This window comes from Calonectris borealis, chromosome 4 (assembly GCF_964195595.1).
Source record: "Calonectris borealis chromosome 4, bCalBor7.hap1.2, whole genome shotgun sequence".
NCBI classification, from domain to species: domain Eukaryota; kingdom Metazoa; phylum Chordata; class Aves; order Procellariiformes; family Procellariidae; genus Calonectris; species Calonectris borealis.
Window position 1 is genome coordinate 60,762,997 of NC_134315.1, and position 19,530 is coordinate 60,782,526.

Below are 19,530 nucleotides of genomic sequence, written 5' to 3' on the forward strand. Positions count from 1 at the left end.
TCCTGCTCAGTCACGAGGAAGCCTTTTTCATTAGTGTCTTCTGGGAGACTTAAGACGACTGGCTTGGCTTTAAACTAGTGGTGATGGGGTAAAAATCCCTTCTAGAAGAAGTCTACACCCACTGCTGAGTTCCCTGGTCAGCTTTTTTGCAGTGAGATGCTCCTGCTGTTAAAAATATCAGCAATTCTGTGAGAAAAGAGCAAACTGAGAAAAGAGCAAGTGCTGAGGGCTCTATAGAAATCCCCAGTGTGGGGCAGAGAGGAGAACGTAGGTCCTGCTGCATAAGTGCCTATGGCATGCTTCTGCCTCCAGCAGTGCTGGTGTGGAAGGTGGAGGGTGCATCTTAAATGTAAACCCTGCCATCTAGGAAACAGAGGACTTAGCCAGTGAGGGCTGAGCACTGTAACGTTCAGGATACTTGTTTTTTTACTAGCCTGATCCAGTTGCTGTTGGTACCACTGAGAGCTTTTACACTGTGTCTGCTTAATTGTGTATTTGGAAACACAGAGACTAAGACATGTTTCTACGTGAAAGCTAAGACATTTCAGATGACTGCTAGGTGTACGTAGTAAAATTGAGTGAGCGAGGAGGACTTCCAATAAATAAAGGAACTTAATTGCTTGGGCTAGTTGACTGCTTTAATGTCAGGCACAGCAGCTAGCTGAAAGGTGTACTACAATGTGCTAAAGGCAGGAGAGTCCTTATCATGGATTTCAGTGCATTTTATATTTAAGCAGATTATAGTTAGAAGCAAACTCTATAATAAATTGATTAAAACATGATTAAATAAAATACTCTGTCAAATCTAATCCTGCCGGCACAGGGCAGACGCCCTGCCCTCTGTCTCCCTGATGTAAAGCATTAGAACTGCATCTTGGAGCAGCGACTGCAGAATCCGTTTCATATATGCTTGTCTTGGATGCTGTAGCATAACAATTATTCTCCACCTTGCTACCTGTTTTTTTTCCTATACGCACGTTAAGTGGTGAGATTTACACCTGAACATGTACCAGCATGTTGTTCAATTGGTGCTTTAAGGATGGCAGCCTAGCAGAGACCTCTAACACAGCCTGCAAGTGAGAAGTGCCCAATAGCCGGTAGGATTGGGCCCATGCAGAAGAGTTTGGAATAATGGCTTTCTGTGTGCGCTCAGAAATTGGGAATATGTCATTTTCTTTAGTGTGCATTGGGAGGAAGGACCATAAGGAAATGTATAGAAGTTACATCAGCCTGTGATTATAATGAAAATGTTCTGGATTTTGGAATGGCTAGTAGCACAAAATTGTTCCTTATGGAAATATAAGGCAATATGATTGGTCTTCTCAAGGTATTGCTGTAGGATTAAGTTGAGGTAGTTTGTTTTAGAGATGTTTTTAAGCTTTCAGAGAAGGAAGTCAACTTGTTTGGAGATTTAATAGTCATAAAAAGCCATCTTTGCTTACAAGTTGGGTTTCTTTTAACTCTGGGAAGGTTTGATCAGTTCCTCAGCAGCTGGCTGTCAAGTAATGGAAGATTAAATAACATCACTTTTTGGGTCCGTTTTAGGTGCTGGTGTTCTGGGGCACTGATGGAACTGTGAGTTTTTCCTTGAGTTTTGAACACTGACTGCTCAGGTGGTTGATAGGATTGTACAGTTTTAGGACCAGTAATTGAGGATTACCGATAGCTTTCAGGAGGGAAACATGCTAGTGCAGACAGTCTTATCCATTATGGCATATTCTCCAGTTTTCCTTTCACATGGAAAGTTTTGGACAAGTAGATTTAGATTTCGCTGATTTCCTTCATTGTGGTTTTAAATCTCAGAACAGGGCAGACTCTACACTGAGCACGTGAGCTTCTCAATATTGTATGACTCTTTTTCCCAAATTTATGAACAGCTTTCAATCTGCTGTGTTAATGCTGCTGCTTTTGACTATGAGGTACTGTTAACATAACCTTGTGCAGATCCTAGCAGGAAGGGGCAGAGGTTACACTCTGCGTGGCTCCAGTGTTTTGCCTCTGAGGACTTCAAGGGCCCTGGGGCTGGCAGCCCTTCAGTGACGTACTACCGATTTCTGCTTTGTCCCCCTCTGGGTCACGGTCTGCAGGAGACAGGCAGTGCAATGGTTTGGATTGTGTTGTCACTATGCAAATAATTCTTAGCTCTGTTTCTTTTTCAATGAATTGGGGTAGTCCTGTCTGTCAACCTTCCTAATGTCTAGCTGAAATCGGGGCCTGGATGAAAACTAGTGGGTCTTGGTCCAGGTAAGATGGATTGGATGCTGTTTGGATGGGAGAAGACAGCTGAAGCAGCTCTGTCCATTGAGGAAGTTTCTAAAGCTACGGGGGAGCTTCAGCTGCTCCTGAATATCCTGAGTTTAGTGGCTGAAACCATGGATATTTTAATTTCTCTCTGGGTTTGGAGGATAATACTTTTTGTCATGGATGCACACCGTGCTGGAAGTATCCATGCCTTTGCCATCTCTGGCTTGGATTAGTGTGATGCTCTTTGCCTGAAGTGCCTCTCCAGGTCTACTTGCAGACTGCCATTTGTGCAATGCGCAATTGCCTGTTGACATCTTGCTGATGTAATCTGCATGCATGCGTGGTAAAAACCCATGGCTTGGATCATTCCCATCTTAGATTTTGCCTTGTTCATGTTTTATCTTAATGACAAATTATCTGGGACATTAAAGTTGGCAATCCCTGTATTTGGGAATTGTCCTGGGTGTGTGGTGAAGGTTTTGATTCCTGATTTCGGCTGCTTATGCAGCTAAGCCTGAATGGTTGACCATCATGGCTTTCCATAATAGTCAGTTGTTCATTCAGGCTTCTAACAGAACGGGTTGTGCATGAGGATTTCTGATGTGGGGGGCTGGTGGAAGGTATGTTTTCTTGTTGATTTTAATACTGTTAGAGAACCTAGGTGGTGTGTGTAATTTTACGTATGTTTTCCACAGCCATTGGCAGGCATATTTACTAAACAGAATAATAGCTAATACACTCTTTCTCCTTTTTGACAGTCTGTGGGTTACGGCAGAATAGATCAGTCAAGTCAATGGCAAAATCATCATCATTGCGAATAGTTGGCGGATTGTCTTCTGCAGAGACCGGGGACTGGCCATGGCAAGCTAGTTTGCAGTTCAATAATATCCATCGCTGTGGTGCAACACTCATCAGCAATACGTGGCTTGTATCTGCAGCTCACTGCTTCAGAGAGTAAGTTCCCATCTTAGAGAGAATCTGCAGTAGAATGTGCCCCATGTGTATCAAGTTGTGTGGCTTTCCAGATTTGCACCACACCCCTGGCTCTTTCCAGGGGAACAATTTTCTGCCTTGGAGGAGAAAAGTCAGGGTTAAGCAGACCCATCACTCAAATGTTTCAATGAGAAATTAAAGACTGACTCTTTGGAGCAGAACTGGCAATTGTATGAGTGGAAATCAATAGTCACTTGGCAAAGCAGTGCGGAAAAGGTAATGTGACTGAAATGGCAGAGTATTTGTTTCCTATTGCACTAAATGTTTCTAAAGGTGCTCCTTCATGTCACAACTAGGTTGCTGCCACTGCAGGCTGCTACCAGAAGTTATAATCCCACATTCCTACCCCTCCATTCAGCCATGCACTCCCAGCACTTTTTTGTTTTGAGCATGGCAACTTCGAAGCTGCAGGGCATATAAGAAGGAACAGCTGATTGAACAGATTATTAACATGTAGAAAGAGTAACGGAGATGGAGAGTTTTCTAGCAGAAGAGCTTTTTGATTTGATTACACCCTGCGGCCGCACAATGGCTAGATCCGGTACAAGGAGCGGGGGAGGAGTATGAGACTGGTTGAGGAAGGAATGCAGGATTGCCCTCTTCTAGCAGCAGCCCACAATTACATGGGACACAGTATTATGGAAAGTGATGGATGCCTTAAGAATCTAGTAGGGAGCTGGCTTGAAGGAGCTTTACAATAAAGGTGCTCAGCAAGTTTAAAGTCCCGAACGCTTAATATTTACAGCTAAATACTTACAGCACTCTTACCTTTTTCAGCATGAGTCACCCTCAGAAGTGGACTGCTACTTTTGGAGCTCTTTTGAAGCCACCAAGTTTGAAACGATCCGTCAAGACTATTATTATTCATGAAAAGTACCGCTACCCAGAACATGATTATGACATTGCACTTGTGCAGCTCTCTAAACGAGTTGAGTTTACGAGTAGCATACACCGTGTTTGTCTGCCTGAGCCATCTCAGACTTTTCCGTACAATATTTATGCTGTCATCACAGGCTGGGGAGCGCTTACCAATGATGGTGAGTCCTGAGTCTACCAGGCGACCTGTATGTTACACAAACAGAGGCTCTGATCTACTACTGAATTGATACCACTTCTGTAACCATATGTTGCATGGCAGCAAGCCTAACGCTTTGTCTATATGCAATAGGTTTGTTTAATCGTAAGCAGCAGTTTCTTGTTCTAAAATTAGACTGGACAAAGACAGGGCCTCAATTCACTGAAGCAGAAAACAGGAAGACTGTTTTTTCCAGCCTTTCCATGTCATATTGTAAATTCTTAAGACAGGCGGTCCAGCCATGCATGTGTTTATATAGCATCTAAAGAATATTTTCCCAGTGCTAGCCAGAAGCTACAGGTAACTCTGTGGGCTTTCAGGTAAATGTGCAGAGTGAGCTGCAGATGGTGACTAACCCAAGCTCGCACTCTTATCAGGCCACGCCAAGAGTAGATTTAGCAATGGAACCAAGATGTCTTCATTTCGTACCATCTGCCCAAATTGCTAGGTAATTTGTGTTCCATGGCATTATATGGAACATGTATAAAATATATGGTTTTACACTTAAGGCGCTACGTACCATGCAATCATTACTTCTACCTTAATGGTACAGTTCCTAAGTGAGACTATGAGTACGTACATTTTCCTTAAGGGCCTAACCTAGACAGATCAAGCAAAACCTCCACATTAAACCAAGTCAAGCTGGCCCTTCATAAGAGAACATTAAATGCTCTTCCTGTATCTTAACTACTGCAAAGTAATTCTGTTGATAAATACCTAAACTATATTTTCCCTCAGGTCCAACTCCAAATGCTCTTCAGGAAGCAACAGTGAAACTTATCAGCTCAAACACTTGCAACAGAAAAGAAGTGTACAATGGGGACATAACACCCAGGATGTTGTGTGCTGGATACTTGGAAGGAGGAGTAGATGCTTGTCAGGTAACTGTAGCTGAAAATTAGAAAGGAAAACTATTTTAATGCTGACTCTAACATCTGGTTGACCAAATCTTAACTGACGGTGTATTAGTCCTTTAAATAGGCTCCATTCAAACAGGAATTAAGTTGTAAAATGAAATAGCAGTTAGTACACATCATTTAGCACATAAAACCCCTTCTAAGAGAGCTAAATTAGTATAATATTCAGAATTTAAACCTTTCATAGCATGAAATGAAATTCTTACTCTGTAACTCAGAATAGCTGCTTCTCATAATTTCTTGTGTGTGAAATCTAATTAACAATTTGCTTGCAAAGTGATACGACAAGACATTGACAGAGATACTAAATGCTGAAAGACTAAATACGAGCTAAAATTTAAATGTCTCAAGTAGCCAAGACTAGACATCTGTACAGTTGGGAAGGAAGAAGCTTAAGAATGTAGCAGTTAAGTTGCCAGCAAAAATGCACTATCACTCATTGAAATTAAATTCTGGACTGGATCATCTCATAACAGATCTGTTATGATACGATCTTTGGTAACAGACTTTGATCAGGAAGGAAAACTGTCTGAAACAAAGATGACTATAAGGAAGCTAGGTGTAAATGCAATGGTAAGGATACATGCAAGTACAGGTTTGCAAATGTTGCAAGGAAATGCTTATGTTCAAACAAAATATTTCCATAATGATAACTTTTAAAAAGGTAATTTCTATTTATGTTATTTACAAAGAATGTACTCCTAAGTGCTGGTTCAAAACAGACCCTTTCCACAATCCCAGTCCTACAAATTTATGCCCAAAACAAACTCCCTGCAGAGTAAGTCTGGGAGGCTCAATTCCTCTGTTCCTGTCTGGCTCAGCATTGAAGAGACCTGAATAGAAGGGTGGAACTGCTGTTTATTTTAGTAAAGCATTTTGGTGGAAGATGGGGAATCTGGTCTGTCGTGTGAGGATTGCCTTTCAGCCTATAAGGTTTCTAGTTTAACTGTTATTACCATGTCATGCTATTAACAGTATCTGAATTCAGCCTTTGAAAGTGGCTAACAACGTAAGGAGATATTGTCTAATTAGAAGACCAAGTTCCTGATGAAATCCTTTTTGAAATGTTATTGCAGCAAGTGACTAAAAGAATTTCTTGGAAGGATAGTGGTTACTGTAAAAAAAAAAAAGTTCCTGTTGGCTTAGATTCCTCTACATATTTGTGTTTCCCTACTTTGTACAAGGAGGAGGACAAGGCAGGTGGGAAGCAGTGTTTCACAAAACAGAAGAGAAGCTTTTTTTTTTTACTGTAAACAGTCAGGAGGTTCCATGGCAAACAGGAAAAAGCCACAGACTTCAGTCAGAAGTTTCAGAAATAGTCTGGATTCTGCACAAATGACAGTTCTTGAAATACTGCTTCCTTTCTTCTCTTAGTGGACACACACTCCTGCCTATGGACAGAATTGTATTTTCCCTTCTGATCAATTAAATCTTTTTCTTCCCCTCCTTTTTCTCTAGGGGGACTCTGGGGGACCACTGGTTACTCCAGACTCTAGACTGATGTGGTACCTCGTGGGAATAGTGAGCTGGGGAGATGAATGTGCCAAACCAAATAAACCTGGAGTTTACACACGAGTGACTTATTTCCGTGACTGGATTACCTCAAAAACTGGCATCTAATTCCAAACTCAGAAATGGATTTAACCACATAGACTACATGTAACTCATATTTGTTTGTAATACTGAAAGTTTATTTTTTTAGTATATATATTCCTATGTAGTTTTGGTTGAAGCAACTTTTGCCCGCAGCAAGCGCTATCTTTGCTGTCAGAGATCCTAACCCCTTGTGAATTTATACTAAACATGTGAGATTGCCTGCCTCATCTTTGAACCTTGAAACATTCTCACTTACCAGAAATTACAAACAGACATAATTAAACTAACATTTAAAAGCTACCAATTTACCTGCTTTAAAATATAAACATTTTCCAGGGGAAGAAAAGAAATTTGTCAGCCAGGGCCAAGGCATGAAGCTGAACCTTCCTCCTCCAGTGAAGCAAATGCTGTCACAGCTGTGTTTCTAGCAAAGTGAACCCTTGATGATTATTCTTGTTAGAGACTATCATCTGCACAGACTGCAGTCGAGACCCTGGATGCTCACCCTGCTCGGTGGCCTTGATCCTTAACAGTGGATCAGCCAGGACTGAGGGTAGGTCCTAGCTAAGGAAAAGGAGGATTTCTGTGCTTGCAGTAAGTTGGAAAGGAAGAGAGAAAAGCTTGATGTTCTTCTTTCGAAGCACATTTTTAACAGGAAATTTTTTGTGGATTCTGTGAAGTGCAAGTTACTTGAAAGTGCAGTTGTGGAAGTGCTTTATCACAGTGCTATGCTGCTACCTCTGTACCAGTTGCCTTCTAGATCTACTCTGTTCAACTCACAATATGCTTAAGATACAGAAACACAAGCTCTACCCAAATTTGTTTCTAATAAGTGTGTCCCCACAACCAACCTCCCTGGAAGGAAACTCAGCATTTAAATTTGTGCTAAAGGAAGAACAAATATTCACCATAAATGAACTGGGAACTACGTTTTTCGTTCAAGAAATAAGTGTGCTTTTCCAAAGGCATGCCAGCCAGTGGAAATCATCTCACTGCAAAGAAAGCAATTAGTGATACTGTCTTGCTTCATTCATGGATTAATCTCTGCCGTGAAGGAATATGATCCTGTCTTATGAGGCTGAAGAGTAATTTCATACTAAAGAACAGTCCCAATAAGAACTTCAGAGTAAATGCAATCCTTATACACTGATTAACCACTTTTCCTACCTCTGTGCATGCCATCTCATTCCCCTGGTGGAAGGGGGTCCAGTGACATGACTATTACTGTCCCCTAGAGCCCAGGTCTTCGATATGAGGATCCAAAAATATCACTCCAGTACTGTCTCCTGCGGTCTTTGAATGGCCACCGGACTGCTTAGGCTGCAAATGCAGGACTCACAGGAGTCTGTATGAGACATGAAAGAAGCTGCAAGCCCCACAGCTGAACCTACTACAGCTGAAAATTTTTCCGATAATCAGCATCCCTTGGAATGAGATGCTCAGCATTTCTTGAAAACTCACACCCTGAATTACAAGTCTACATATGGATGGAAAAGCCTATGTTTAAGCCTTGGTGGTGGAGGAGGGGGTTGTCTTATTATCAGGCTCCTTCCAGTCTTTCTATATATCTTTTGAATTTCAGTAAAAGACAAGATGCCTTATCTCAGAAAGAAATCTATTGAAGGTTTTAGATTAGTTTTGGTTTTGAAATAGTAGTATCTTTATTCTGATTTTCCATGTCCATTACAAAATAAAAAGGATCTTGGGACAGTTAGGAGGATAGTCAGATGCAGCAAATCTGTTTCCTTAATTTATTGATGAAGTTTGTAATTTATGCACTTTTGAGTTGCTGCTATTTTTCAACTAAGAATTTACTCTGGGCCAGGTTCAGTTACAAAATAGAAACTTCATGGAGTTTTGGATTAGGTCACCTGGAAACACTGTTTTCTTCTAGTGTTCAGGTCCCCTTTTTTCGAAGGCATCCTTTGGAAAAAAATTACATCTAGTTTTTTGTGCCTTTTATTGCTTTGAAGGTGAAAATCATGACAAGTGTCCTTCCTTATAATCAGCTGATGAGTTGCAATTGAAAGTAAACAGTAGTTCACTTTCATAGTTAGCTAAGGCTTTGTTTTGCACTTAAATCTATCTTTTTGCCTAGCAAATGGAGGGGCAACAATAAGGAGGTGAGGCCCAGATTAGATACAACCCCTATAAACTGGTTCCTACCTCACACTGCAAGTGACATGTATATATAATACCTTTAAAATGAGAAAGGCAGCCTTTATTTCAGATTTTCCCGTGAGAGGCCAAACAGCCAAAAGGTGTATGGGAGAATGTCTACCTTACTCAGGGAGTCCTGAGCCAGCCAGATGCACTTTTCACAAATTTTTTAGCAAACTGTCTGGCCTGGGTTTGTCTTATACTCCATGTCAGTGTTTTATTTATGAAGACTCTGTTTGTTTTCTGCCGTAGAATAAAACAAAGACAATATTGTGTGATTAAAGACAAGATTTTTAAAAACCTTTTATTATTGTTGATGTTAAGATTTAGCAAGGATTTAAATAATATAAAGGTAATATGTTTCATAACATTAAATCTATTTAAAAACAATTGCTCCTTTTTTGTCCTTTTTTGCTTAATAATAACCAAGCTAAAAATTGTATATGATGCAAATAGACTAATCTTCCTTACTTTGATATAAGACTATTCTAAAACTGTAGTGCTCTCTGTTCATTCCACATCCTAGGAATTGTTTGTCTTTAACAGTGGTTGGAGCTTTACAGATGTTTCAGCAAAGACAAGGTGGGACATCTGCTTTTCTAAAATACTCAAAGGTGAATTTCAGTTAAGCTAGCGCTATGCAAATTTGAGAATGGATCTGAAGCTTCATCCAAGAATCCACCACCTTGCTTCTGGCCTTGGAAAAACTTAATTCTTGTAATGTGACATTCCTGGAAACTGGCTTTAGGGATGTCTACACAGCTGATGTACCGATTCTCCTGAGATTTCCCAGGCAGATTTAAAGCATCAAGAAACGTGTTCCAAACTTCTGGTTATTCAAATCAGGTTGTTTGAGGCTTGCCCAATGCTAATTTTCAGCCTGGAGCACAAGTAGGAAAGAAAGAAAAGGCTGATTGCACAAGCCCTAATCATGTGAGGTAGTCTGGTTGAATGACATCAATCCGTCACTGGGATTCCTTATGTAAGTAAATCTTGTAAAAACTCCAATTCCATATCTACTGTTCCTGTTAACAAATTAGAAGAGCTGGGAGCCAAAAGTTATTATTTAACCCAATGAATATTTATCTGGCAACTTGCAGCCTGCATTAGAGTTGCACGTGCATGGAAAAGCTGGCTCTTGCTTTTGGAAATGCATTCATGCACATGTCAGCGTGGAATCAGCTTAGGTAATTGGTGCCCTTGTTTATCTGGATCAGGATTTTAACAACATTGTTAACGTGGTTTCTAGGAAGGTGTCACTTGCTAGAGCAGTCTTAAGTGACAAGATCCTTCGGCCCACCCTATTGGAAGCTGGAGTCCTTTTAAACATGCCAGCAAAGCACTCCTACACCGCACGTTGTGCCAGAAAGAGGAGACAAAGCCTTGCCAGTCAGCACCTTGCTCCTCCAAGAGCTGATGGCAAGCCATAGCCTATGGAAACCCATTGAAGGATGTTGATGTGGATTTATGGTCATTTCTGCACTGGCCTGTTTGCTAAACTGAATTGTGTTGGCCTTAGTATTTTCAAATAACACATTTTTAGGGAGAAAACTACGTAGAGTTTTGTCTGCTAATTTGCTTATTAAGTAAATAAATCAGGCAAACAAATGCATCCCCCCCCAAATACCTACTTTGGAGTCCCCATTAAGAATGTGAAATCGTGCCTGGAAATCAGGAAATTAAAAGACAAAAAAACCCCAAAAGTGCAAGTGGCTGGGATTTTCCCAGCAGATGGAAAGGAGATTTACAGCTATATCAGCTTCAGCTCCTTTTGAAAATACTGGCTCTAAAGATGTATTCAATACCTGCATGCAGAATGAATCTACACTAGTGCACATAAACTGAAGTTACAGAGATTTTGGGCATGAATAGGCTTGTGTCCAGAGGTGGTGGTGTTCTCCTGACCACAGCCATGTACTGCTCATTGCTTCAACAAGTCAGTAAACTGACAGCCTTGCTTCGTACCTTTTGCCAATCTCAAAAGCTTTAGCTGACTTTAACATGGTACAAATATGGAGTTGGGATTTCTTTCAAAATTATTTAACCAAATTTACTAAGATTTTACAGTTATATGTATTTTTAAAAGAGAAGGTTATGGGGAAGAAGAAAAGTCAAATGGTTCCAGATGTTTCAAATTTTGCAGTCTTGGAAAATAAGAGAAAAACCTGTATTTTTTTTGATTTGGTACCATCGACCTAGAGGGCTCCTGAGTACACCTACTAATTGATGCATTTGGGAACCAGTTTCTTTGGCTTCCGGGGTAAACAGAATCTGTCCATTTTTATTTGGCAATTTATCTTAGAATGCCCATGTTCACGGTTTCACTGATGGTTAGTCTTTGCTTAATTACCGCTGAACTGTTAGGCGAGAATTAACTGGATATTACAGTTTCTCCATTTAGGCAAAAGGCTTGTCAGTATTCCCTGTTACTATGCAAAATCCGTTTCTTGTGAGATGACTGCATATCAAAGTGACTGGTATCTTAAAAAATGCAATGACCAGGACAGAAAGATGGTAGGTAGCAAATATTTTTTTTTATTTTTCACAACTAGTAAGTTCTTAAAAATAAGGATTGTTAGTTTAACCTTAAAAAAAAAAAATTGAGAGAGGTTCATTTTTAAGGAAAGAAACCACAAATTTAAAGGTAAAAATCACTGTCAGAACTAAAAATTAGCAAGTAGCAAAACTGAAGCTGACATTTTTTGCTGTCTTCAAACTCTCCTTCACTTTTTTCCCACCCTTTATAGCTGGGACTCCTGTTAACTCTGTTCATCAGGTACATGCACTGCTGTTTGAAATTACTTTATTGAAATAATGGAAGTAATTTTATTTTGTATTTTCTGATTTTTATGTATTATGTGAAAAAGCTACAAAGCTAATACCAGCCTTAAATATCAATTCCTTTACTGGTAAGGATTGCATTCGTCATCCTGAAGAACTGAATGGCTTTCTCCCTTTATCCCATCTTTCAATCCAGCATTCCAGACTTCTAGCGGCCTCTAGTGGTTCTTTGAAATTTGCCCACATCTTTCTTCTCTATTTCTGTGTGTCACAAAAAAGCTGCGTAGCAGACAAGTACTTTCACCCTGGTCCTGCCAAAGCATAGCGCATGTTTGAACGAGCACAGTGTTGTCCAGCTGCTCTCTCTTAGTCTTTGTTACTAATTCAGTACAAAAGCTGTGTGCATTGTTGGACTGAGGTGTAAATCTTGAGGAAGACATGGAGGGTTGCTAGAATTCTGTTCATTGGAGAGAGAGATAAATGCTAAAATAATGCATTGGATGCTCACAACGAGGACAAAACTTCGGTCTTCTTGACCCTACAAGTTCCCAAAAACCCAGTCAAGATAGAGAAAAGGCTTGCTTTTTTTTTTTTGTGTACTGTAGGATGCAGATAGTTGTTTTTTTTTTCCCAAAGTTACAAATATTTTAAAATATAAGGTGAGTATTCTGTATACACTGTATGCAATGACATTTTTCAGTTGTTGCTTGTGCAGTAGCATGAATCCCTCCTAATGGTATCAAGAAAGATTTAAACTCCTCTCACCTACCCCAATGAATAGGAATAACGAAAGGGAAGGCAGGGTTTCAGTTGAAGGGAGATTGAACTGCCTGATGGGCAGGTGGGCAGTGCTGGGATCTCAATCAGTTTGGGAAACAGGAAAGAAACTGTTTATAGGCGGTGATGTCGAGTTGCCTGTGGAGGCAGAGCGATGGTTGCCGCAGCTTGCTTTCTCCTGGTTAAACACCACCAAAAAAACAAGCCTATATACCATGTTGGCATGGGACGTACATTGGTTTTGACCACTTTTTCCCAAATCTCTGCTCCTCTACTGCCTTGGATGCTCTCTAGCATTTCGCCTCTTCACTCCCTAGCCCCTTTTAATGAAATTTTACCTATTTTTGAGGTAGGCGACATCTTGCTGGTGCTCTCCTGCAAGATGTGGAGGCAGTTACTTCAGGAGCAGGGCTCGGAAGCACTCTTGATCGTTTAAACTGGTAACGCTTGAACCTAACGGATTTTTTGTTTGTTTGTTTGTTTTTTTAAAACAACGCGGTGTGTTACTTTTTGGGCAGAAAGTGGTGGGTTTTTTTAATGGCTTACGCGTCTCCCGTTGGGCACTAGCGAAGGAAACGCTGCCCGCCGCCATGTCGCGCCGGCCTAGGGCCGCCCGCCGCGGCCCGCCTCCTCCCGCCGTGAGGAGGCGGGCCGCGGCGGGCGGCCTTAGCCCGGCCCCTCATGTCGGCGCAGGCGGGGAATCGCCGCGGCACCGGCGCTGCCGTTTCCCACCCCCTTCCTGCCTCTTCCCCCGTCGCCGCCGGCAGCGCTCAGGCCTTGATCGGAACGCCAGGCCGCCGCGGTGGTGAGGGCGGGCGGCGGTGGGGCCGAGGAGGGGGGTCCCTGAGGCGGGCAGTGGGAAGACGGCGAGTCCGGGGTAGGCCGGCCCGCCGGGTGGTTCCCAGCGCCTCAGGAGCGCCCCGAGAGCTGGGGCGTCGAGGTGGGGGGCTGCAGCCGGTGTGGCTCTGCTGGGACCCGGGTCGGGTTGGTTTCGACGCCGGTCGGCTCTGTCTCGGTTCCTCACTGTAGATCCGAGGTGTCGTTTTTCCCCCATTAGCCCGGCTGGGCAGTTAACAGTGGCTTTCAGCGTCCTCTCTGTCTCTCTCTCCCCCTCTCTCTCTCTCCCTCCCTCCGCCGACTGAACAGGGAGCCTGCGTCGACTGGGATCCGCCTCTGGAAACCCTGGGTAGGTGGGATGAATCCAGGCCTTCCCGCCATCCCAGCCTGCTGAACAGCAAGTAATTAACACCGCTTCAGCCTGCGCTGACTTGGAGGTAAGAAACACTGTGAAACTGGCCCACCGCAACAGCTCCTGTGCCTTTGCTGGTCTTCGGAGCATCTTAGTCCTTGGTAACACGTAGCTTCTCAGTTTGTCCCTGGGTTACGTCCCACAAGCAGCTGAGGCTCTAAAAAATGAAGGGCATTACTTACACAGTTAAATAGAAGCCTGGCATTAGAACTGATAGCGTTGGCTTTTAAAAGGAAACAGGCGAAGTGTATAAATGTCGAGCATCTGGTAAGAACTAGGACATAATGCTAGAATGGCTTTTTTCCCCACCATATTACATGCCTTTCTTTGAAACAGTTTCAATACTGGTTGAACTAAAATGAGAAATACAACTTGGATGCAGGAATACATTAGCAAAACTTTGTCCTAGAGCCACCTGACAATAGTATCACCAAGTCCTCTTTTGGAAGCAGATGTTTTGCCATACCTGACAGGTATGCTGGCAGCAGCTTAGTGCTGTAACGGCGAATGCAGGAGGAGAACTGGGAATTGATAAATATATTGGAAGAGCCACTGTCAAACGGGTCTGTGCAGTACAGGTGGAGGAGGCTCTCTTGTGGGTTGATCACACATCCTTGTTGTTTACAAAAGGCTGTTTGGGAGGGCACACTGATTGAGATGGCTGTCAGCAACCACAGCAGAGGAAGCTGGGTGTTTTTATCCAGGGGTAGATCAACTTCCCCTCCTTAGTACCACAACCTGTTTATGTTGGGCAGTCCCAGAGTGCCTGTGCTGTTTGTGGAAAGTGATCGTGGAGGAGCAGAACAGCTCGGGGATGGTTGCTCTGGGCCATTATGTGATGGCGCTGGCTTGCTTTGAGGGAAGCTTCCAGTCTTGTGTCCCAGGCAGTGGCTGAAATGGTTTTTACCTAAGCAGGGACTGAAGCCCGTGACTCTCAGATGAGGTATGTTGCTCTCTGGTTTGAGATCTGGGTCCTAGGATGATCTAGTAACATTGGCATTGCTTGTCTTCAGCCCTTGTGTAAGGGCATGGGAGCTGCACTGAAGTGACTGGTGGTGTAGATTGCAATGGAGGTGCCTCACGTTGACTGTCTTGTGTGCTAGCTTACGTGTAGGAGTCAGTATCCACACTGTGGAAGAGCTTCACTGGTGAGATTTGTGGCCTGCTTTCAACGTTACTCTGTCCCTTGCTGCACTACTTCAGTGCTTTCTAATTCAGCCTAAAACATCAAAAGGACAAATTTCAGGTCAGAATGTTGTAGTCTCCAAGTTGGGAGAAATGTTAAACTGTTTGCCAAAACCATCTGAACAGTAAATAGGAGTTTCCCTTTGGGCAGGATTGCCTTGAAAGCTGTTTTAGGGTATATCTGCACTCTCAGAGAAAAACCTTAGTATGTCTGGGCCTTTACTTTTCAATCTCTTAGGAGAAAGGGTTGTCAGCCATGTCTAATTTCCAAGACAGTTTGTAGGGAGTTGAAATAAGAAGTGTACCTTCCTAGTAGCGATGGGAACAGACGTTCTTGGTCAAACATGGGGTCTATTTTGCTCGTCCTGTATTTGGTGGCAGTCACCTGCCAGGTCCAGGAAGCATGAATTCCCAGCCTGCATAACTAAGAAACAAGCTGCCCAGTGGCAGTTTGGTCCTAATCCTAGTGCTTAGTTATCACTAAGGTAACTTAACAATGAAAAAGTCTTTGTTAATGACTGAAGGCCTTAATAACACAAATTATGTTTTTTCTTAAAATCCTATCAAGCTGTTTAACTTGATATCTTAGTTAAATATTGTGTTAATTCAGATCTTTGAGTATTGATTTTCAGGTAACATAGAAATAATGCAGCATAAATAACTATTCCTAGACATTCAGGGATCTCCTATCTTCTCTTCAAGAAAAAGCACCAATCAGGTAGATGCAAGTCAAATAGCTTGGAGCTGTTAATATAAAATGAAATTGTACTTTTACTAAGTCTAACTATGGCAAATACAAAAATTAAGTCTTGTATCTCCTCAGTGGGGAAATTAATGTGTCTGTATTTTGAAATCATTTATTGAAGGTTTGGGGGTTCTTGTATTCTGGCTCCTGTGTGTTTTAATTACCTAGATGCTGTGGTGTTCTATAGGCTTTTTAATGTTCAAAGTGATTCCTATGTAACATCGCTTTCTGTGTTTTTCAGTTCTTCTATTGAAGAATTGAGTGGGGTGGGGAAGGGAGGCCAACTGTGAAATTGCATCCAGTGTAACCAGATTATTTCTTTTTGTAACCCTTCTAGTGTAAACAAATCACACTGCATCATGGCGGCAGAGTCTATGGAAATTGATGATGCTTTGTATAGGTAAGAATATCTGATTTTTAAGCGTTGCTCTTGACTTTTCAGCAACACTTATATTTATGTGTTGTAATGTGAAAGACAAGGCTTGAAAACACTATCTGCGCCGGTTAGGTAAAGGTATGTGTACTTGTGCTGCTGTGTCCTGCCTTTTGTAAGGCAAAAAACCCAAAGTGTTCAGCAAGTGAAATAGAACCCACTTCTTGCAAAGTTAGCAGTGAGAACTGGTTGAATTGAGGATACGAGCCATCTTTCTGTAAAACTGTTCTTTTATTGGTCTCATAACAGGTGTTTTCTGACCATTATAAGTATTTGACCAGTAAAAAGCGTGGGTGAATACTATGGAGTTGTACAGAGTTCCAATAGTATCAATAATGTGTGCTTTTTGGAAAACAGGAATAATACTTCTCCTACTTGTAAAATGGATTTTTCTTTCTGCCTTTAGCTTGTTTCCCCTTTGACAAAGTAGATATTCCTCTCTTTCTTGTTCCTCATCTTCTTTCACCACCTTCTTTTTGCCTTCCTTTTCGACGTTGTGTAACTTTTCTCCTTCATAATTTCATTTATTCCTTATTCTTTGCCATACTTCTCTGTCCTTATGAACATCATCAGTATCTCTGTTATCCTCCAGACTTCAGGGTGTTGGGTTTTGTGGGTTTTTTTGGTAGATTTTTAAAAAATTATTTATTTTTTTATTATTAGTTTTGTTTTAATTTGTTAGCTGGGAGTGGCTTGAGATCACTTGGCATGGCAATAGTTCAGAGAGCCTGTACTGAAACAAATGGTATCCCTGGAAAAACGTGGTGGGATGAAAAGCTTCTTTATATAAGCAAAAAAAAAATGATAAAAAAAATCACCTGTATGCTGAACAAATGAGGCTTCTTTTTAACTCAGTGCAATTCTTCCTGTGTTGTATGTGTCATTTTACTTTTTGGCACTAGTCTTATGAAAGTGGAAGAGGTGGTGTTTAGAATGGTTGAAGTTTAATTGTATAGTTGGAAGCTAAGAATCTTTCAGAGCTCAGGATCTGGCTACAAAAGCTGCTGCATCCTCTGGTTTGAAGATTTCTGATAACAAAGAAATTCTTTGGCTTGCTTGTGTCTTCAATAGTTAATTCTAAAAACCTACTATCCTGAATAGGTTTTACACTGATTTAAAATTAAAAGTTATTTCTCTTCACTAAAACCTGGCACTGAAAATGTCTGTACTAAATGCATTTCACTATTTGGGTTATGAATGGAAATATTATATTTGATATACATTTATTTCCTAAAGCACTATAGAGTTCAGGTAGATGCATGTTGTGTCCTCAGTTGCTTGTTGAATAGAAGGCTGGTAAATAGAACTATGCACGTGTCACTAATGACACACACTGATCTGCAGAACTTGATATTGCGGATTAGAAACTGATTGGGATGGTAGAATAACTGAAAATATTTGAACTTTTTTGGAAATGACTGGGAATTCTTGACTTGCTTTTGTATGCTCTTGACTTTTTGTATCTTGTTTTGATCTGAATTTATCTTTGCTGTAGTCGCCAGAGGTATGTTCTTGGAGACACGGCAATGCAGAAGATGGCTCAGTCCCACGTATTCCTGAGTGGTATAGGTGGTCTTGGTGTGGAGATTGGTAAGTTAGGTAACATTTATTTAAGCAGCCACAAATGTATGTAAACATACTGTCCCAGAATACTTGTAAAGCCTATTTTAGAAGTAATAAGCATATCTGAAGTATCCGAGTGAATTTGTATGTGCATGATGCGTATGAGTAACATAGCAGACGCAGGAAAGATCCTGGACTTTTCTCTAGTAAGCTTTTTACTAGAACAACATTTCAAATTTTACTTTAAAATGTGCTTCCATGGACCAGATCGCTTTAACAAAATCTTGTGTCTTGGGTGAAGGTTGAGGGTGGATAATCCAAGTTATTCCTTTAGGCATCAGTATCAATGAATGTAATACAGGAACAGCTATAGCCCGAATTATCCCTGTGTAGGAAATGGGAGGTAGGAGAACAGATGCAATTTGGTGAAAAATGCGTAACTGCCCTGGTGCAAGAGACTCCTTAACAATTTCCCTTACTCTCTATGAGCAAGACTTGTCTTGGCTGGTTCTTACCTGGGATATTTCAGTTGGCTTTAAAGGTATACTCTGCACCAGATGCCAGATCAGAGTCATGGGGTTCTGCAGTTTATTGTCATTAGTGTCTCTGTAATCACGCTTGTGGGATGAACAGCTGACAAATGACAAATGTAGAGAGCCTTTTTAACCTTGCTCATGTTATTCTGCTTTCAGCGCTGCTGTAGAATGCTTGAGCCAAATGTTAAAAGAGAAAAACCCTTAAGCTGTGAAGTTCTTAGCAATGACATACTGTTATTGTCGACCCACATAACTATTCAATTACAGATTTGCAAGAAATCTGCAACAGTCCCTCTCTCTGTTTGTTTTTTTTTTTTCAGCCAAAAATATAATTCTGGCTGGGGTAAAGGTATGTAAAACCGTTCTGTTGTTGGGTATTCTTGGGTAAGCAGGAGAAAAAGGGGCAACACTACTAGCTAGTTAATCTTAAGTTTCTGAAACTGTCTTCCAGTAGAAGGATTGCAAAACATTTGAGGACCTGAGGGTGAAATCTTTTAATAATCTGGATGTTCTAGTGGTACGGTCCGAGTCTCATGTTAATGTCCACTGCACTCTGAAATAGCCCATGTAATATTTTAGCCAGCTGCTGATCAGACATTTAATTTTTTTGTACAAAGTGGCCTCTCCTAAATGGAGTGGTATAAACTCAAAAGCCAAACTGTTCAAAATATGTTATCCTATTCTGTCATCCATCAGAATCCTTTTGTGTAGACGTTAGAATGGTTGGGTGGTTTAATCCAACAACTGCTTTTGTGCTGCTGGGATTAATTTTATTAGAGAGAAGCCTTTTAAAACTCTTTCTTCAATCAAAAAAAACCTTGGTTATAATTTTGGGAGTACATTAATGTACAGATCGCAATTGCCCCTTAATTACAGTGTGGCAAAAATCATCCTCGGTATTTAAACGCTCTCATCACTGCAAGCTGGGAGGAAAATGCTTATTGAAATGCGTATTGCAGATGCATTTCTGTCTCTCAAACAGTAAGAGTTTTCTTGGAAAAGAGGTGGAAGGAGCTTGTTCTTGTAATGGTACAACTAAATCTTCTGCAGTGCTAGTCCTCCAGCATTTTATGTGGGGCTTAATCCATCCTTTTGGGTGCTATGATCATGTACAGTTCTTCCAGTAAATGTTTTTTGCTGAACTTTCTTAGGCTCTTACAGTTCATGACACCAAGCAGTGTACGAAATGGGATTTGGGGATCAACTTCTTCATCCATGAAGATGATATTACCAGTCAAAGGAACAGGTTGGTGAAGTCTTTGGAGTGAGGGAGGAC

The 19,530-nt window shown here is 41.3% G+C and overlaps 2 protein-coding genes across 4 annotated transcripts in view; both read left to right on the forward strand.

The window, feature by feature from the left end:
• LOC142082491 (transmembrane protease serine 11A-like) overlaps nucleotides 1–6,849 on the forward strand; it is a 44,098-nt gene extending 37,249 nt beyond the window's left edge. Inside the window, exons 7-10 of the mRNA XM_075150612.1 lie at nucleotides 3,003–3,198; nucleotides 4,015–4,274; nucleotides 5,051–5,193; nucleotides 6,688–6,849. Coding sequence (XP_075006713.1) covers nucleotides 3,003–3,198; nucleotides 4,015–4,274; nucleotides 5,051–5,193; nucleotides 6,688–6,849 — 761 coding nt within the window. The remainder of the gene's footprint in view (nucleotides 1–3,002; nucleotides 3,199–4,014; nucleotides 4,275–5,050; nucleotides 5,194–6,687) is intronic.
• A 6,342-nt stretch (nucleotides 6,850–13,191) lies between these two features.
• Nucleotides 13,192–19,530, forward strand: part of UBA6 (ubiquitin like modifier activating enzyme 6) — a 42,453-nt gene continuing 36,114 nt past the window's right edge. For 2 of the 3 annotated variants that reach the window (XR_012673576.1, XM_075149809.1), the window contains exons 1-6: nucleotides 13,192–13,348; nucleotides 13,690–13,817; nucleotides 16,060–16,122; nucleotides 17,651–17,745; nucleotides 18,575–18,603; nucleotides 19,406–19,500. Coding sequence is in view for 2 of the 3 variants with exons in the window: in XM_075149809.1 (XP_075005910.1) it covers nucleotides 16,082–16,122; nucleotides 17,651–17,745; nucleotides 18,575–18,603; nucleotides 19,406–19,500 (260 nt within the window). In the remaining variant the exon portion in view is untranslated. Of the gene's footprint in view, nucleotides 13,421–13,689; nucleotides 13,818–16,059; nucleotides 16,123–17,650; nucleotides 17,746–18,574; nucleotides 18,604–19,405; nucleotides 19,501–19,530 lie in introns of all 3 variants that reach the window. The other variant, XM_075149810.1, reaches the window with a different exon arrangement.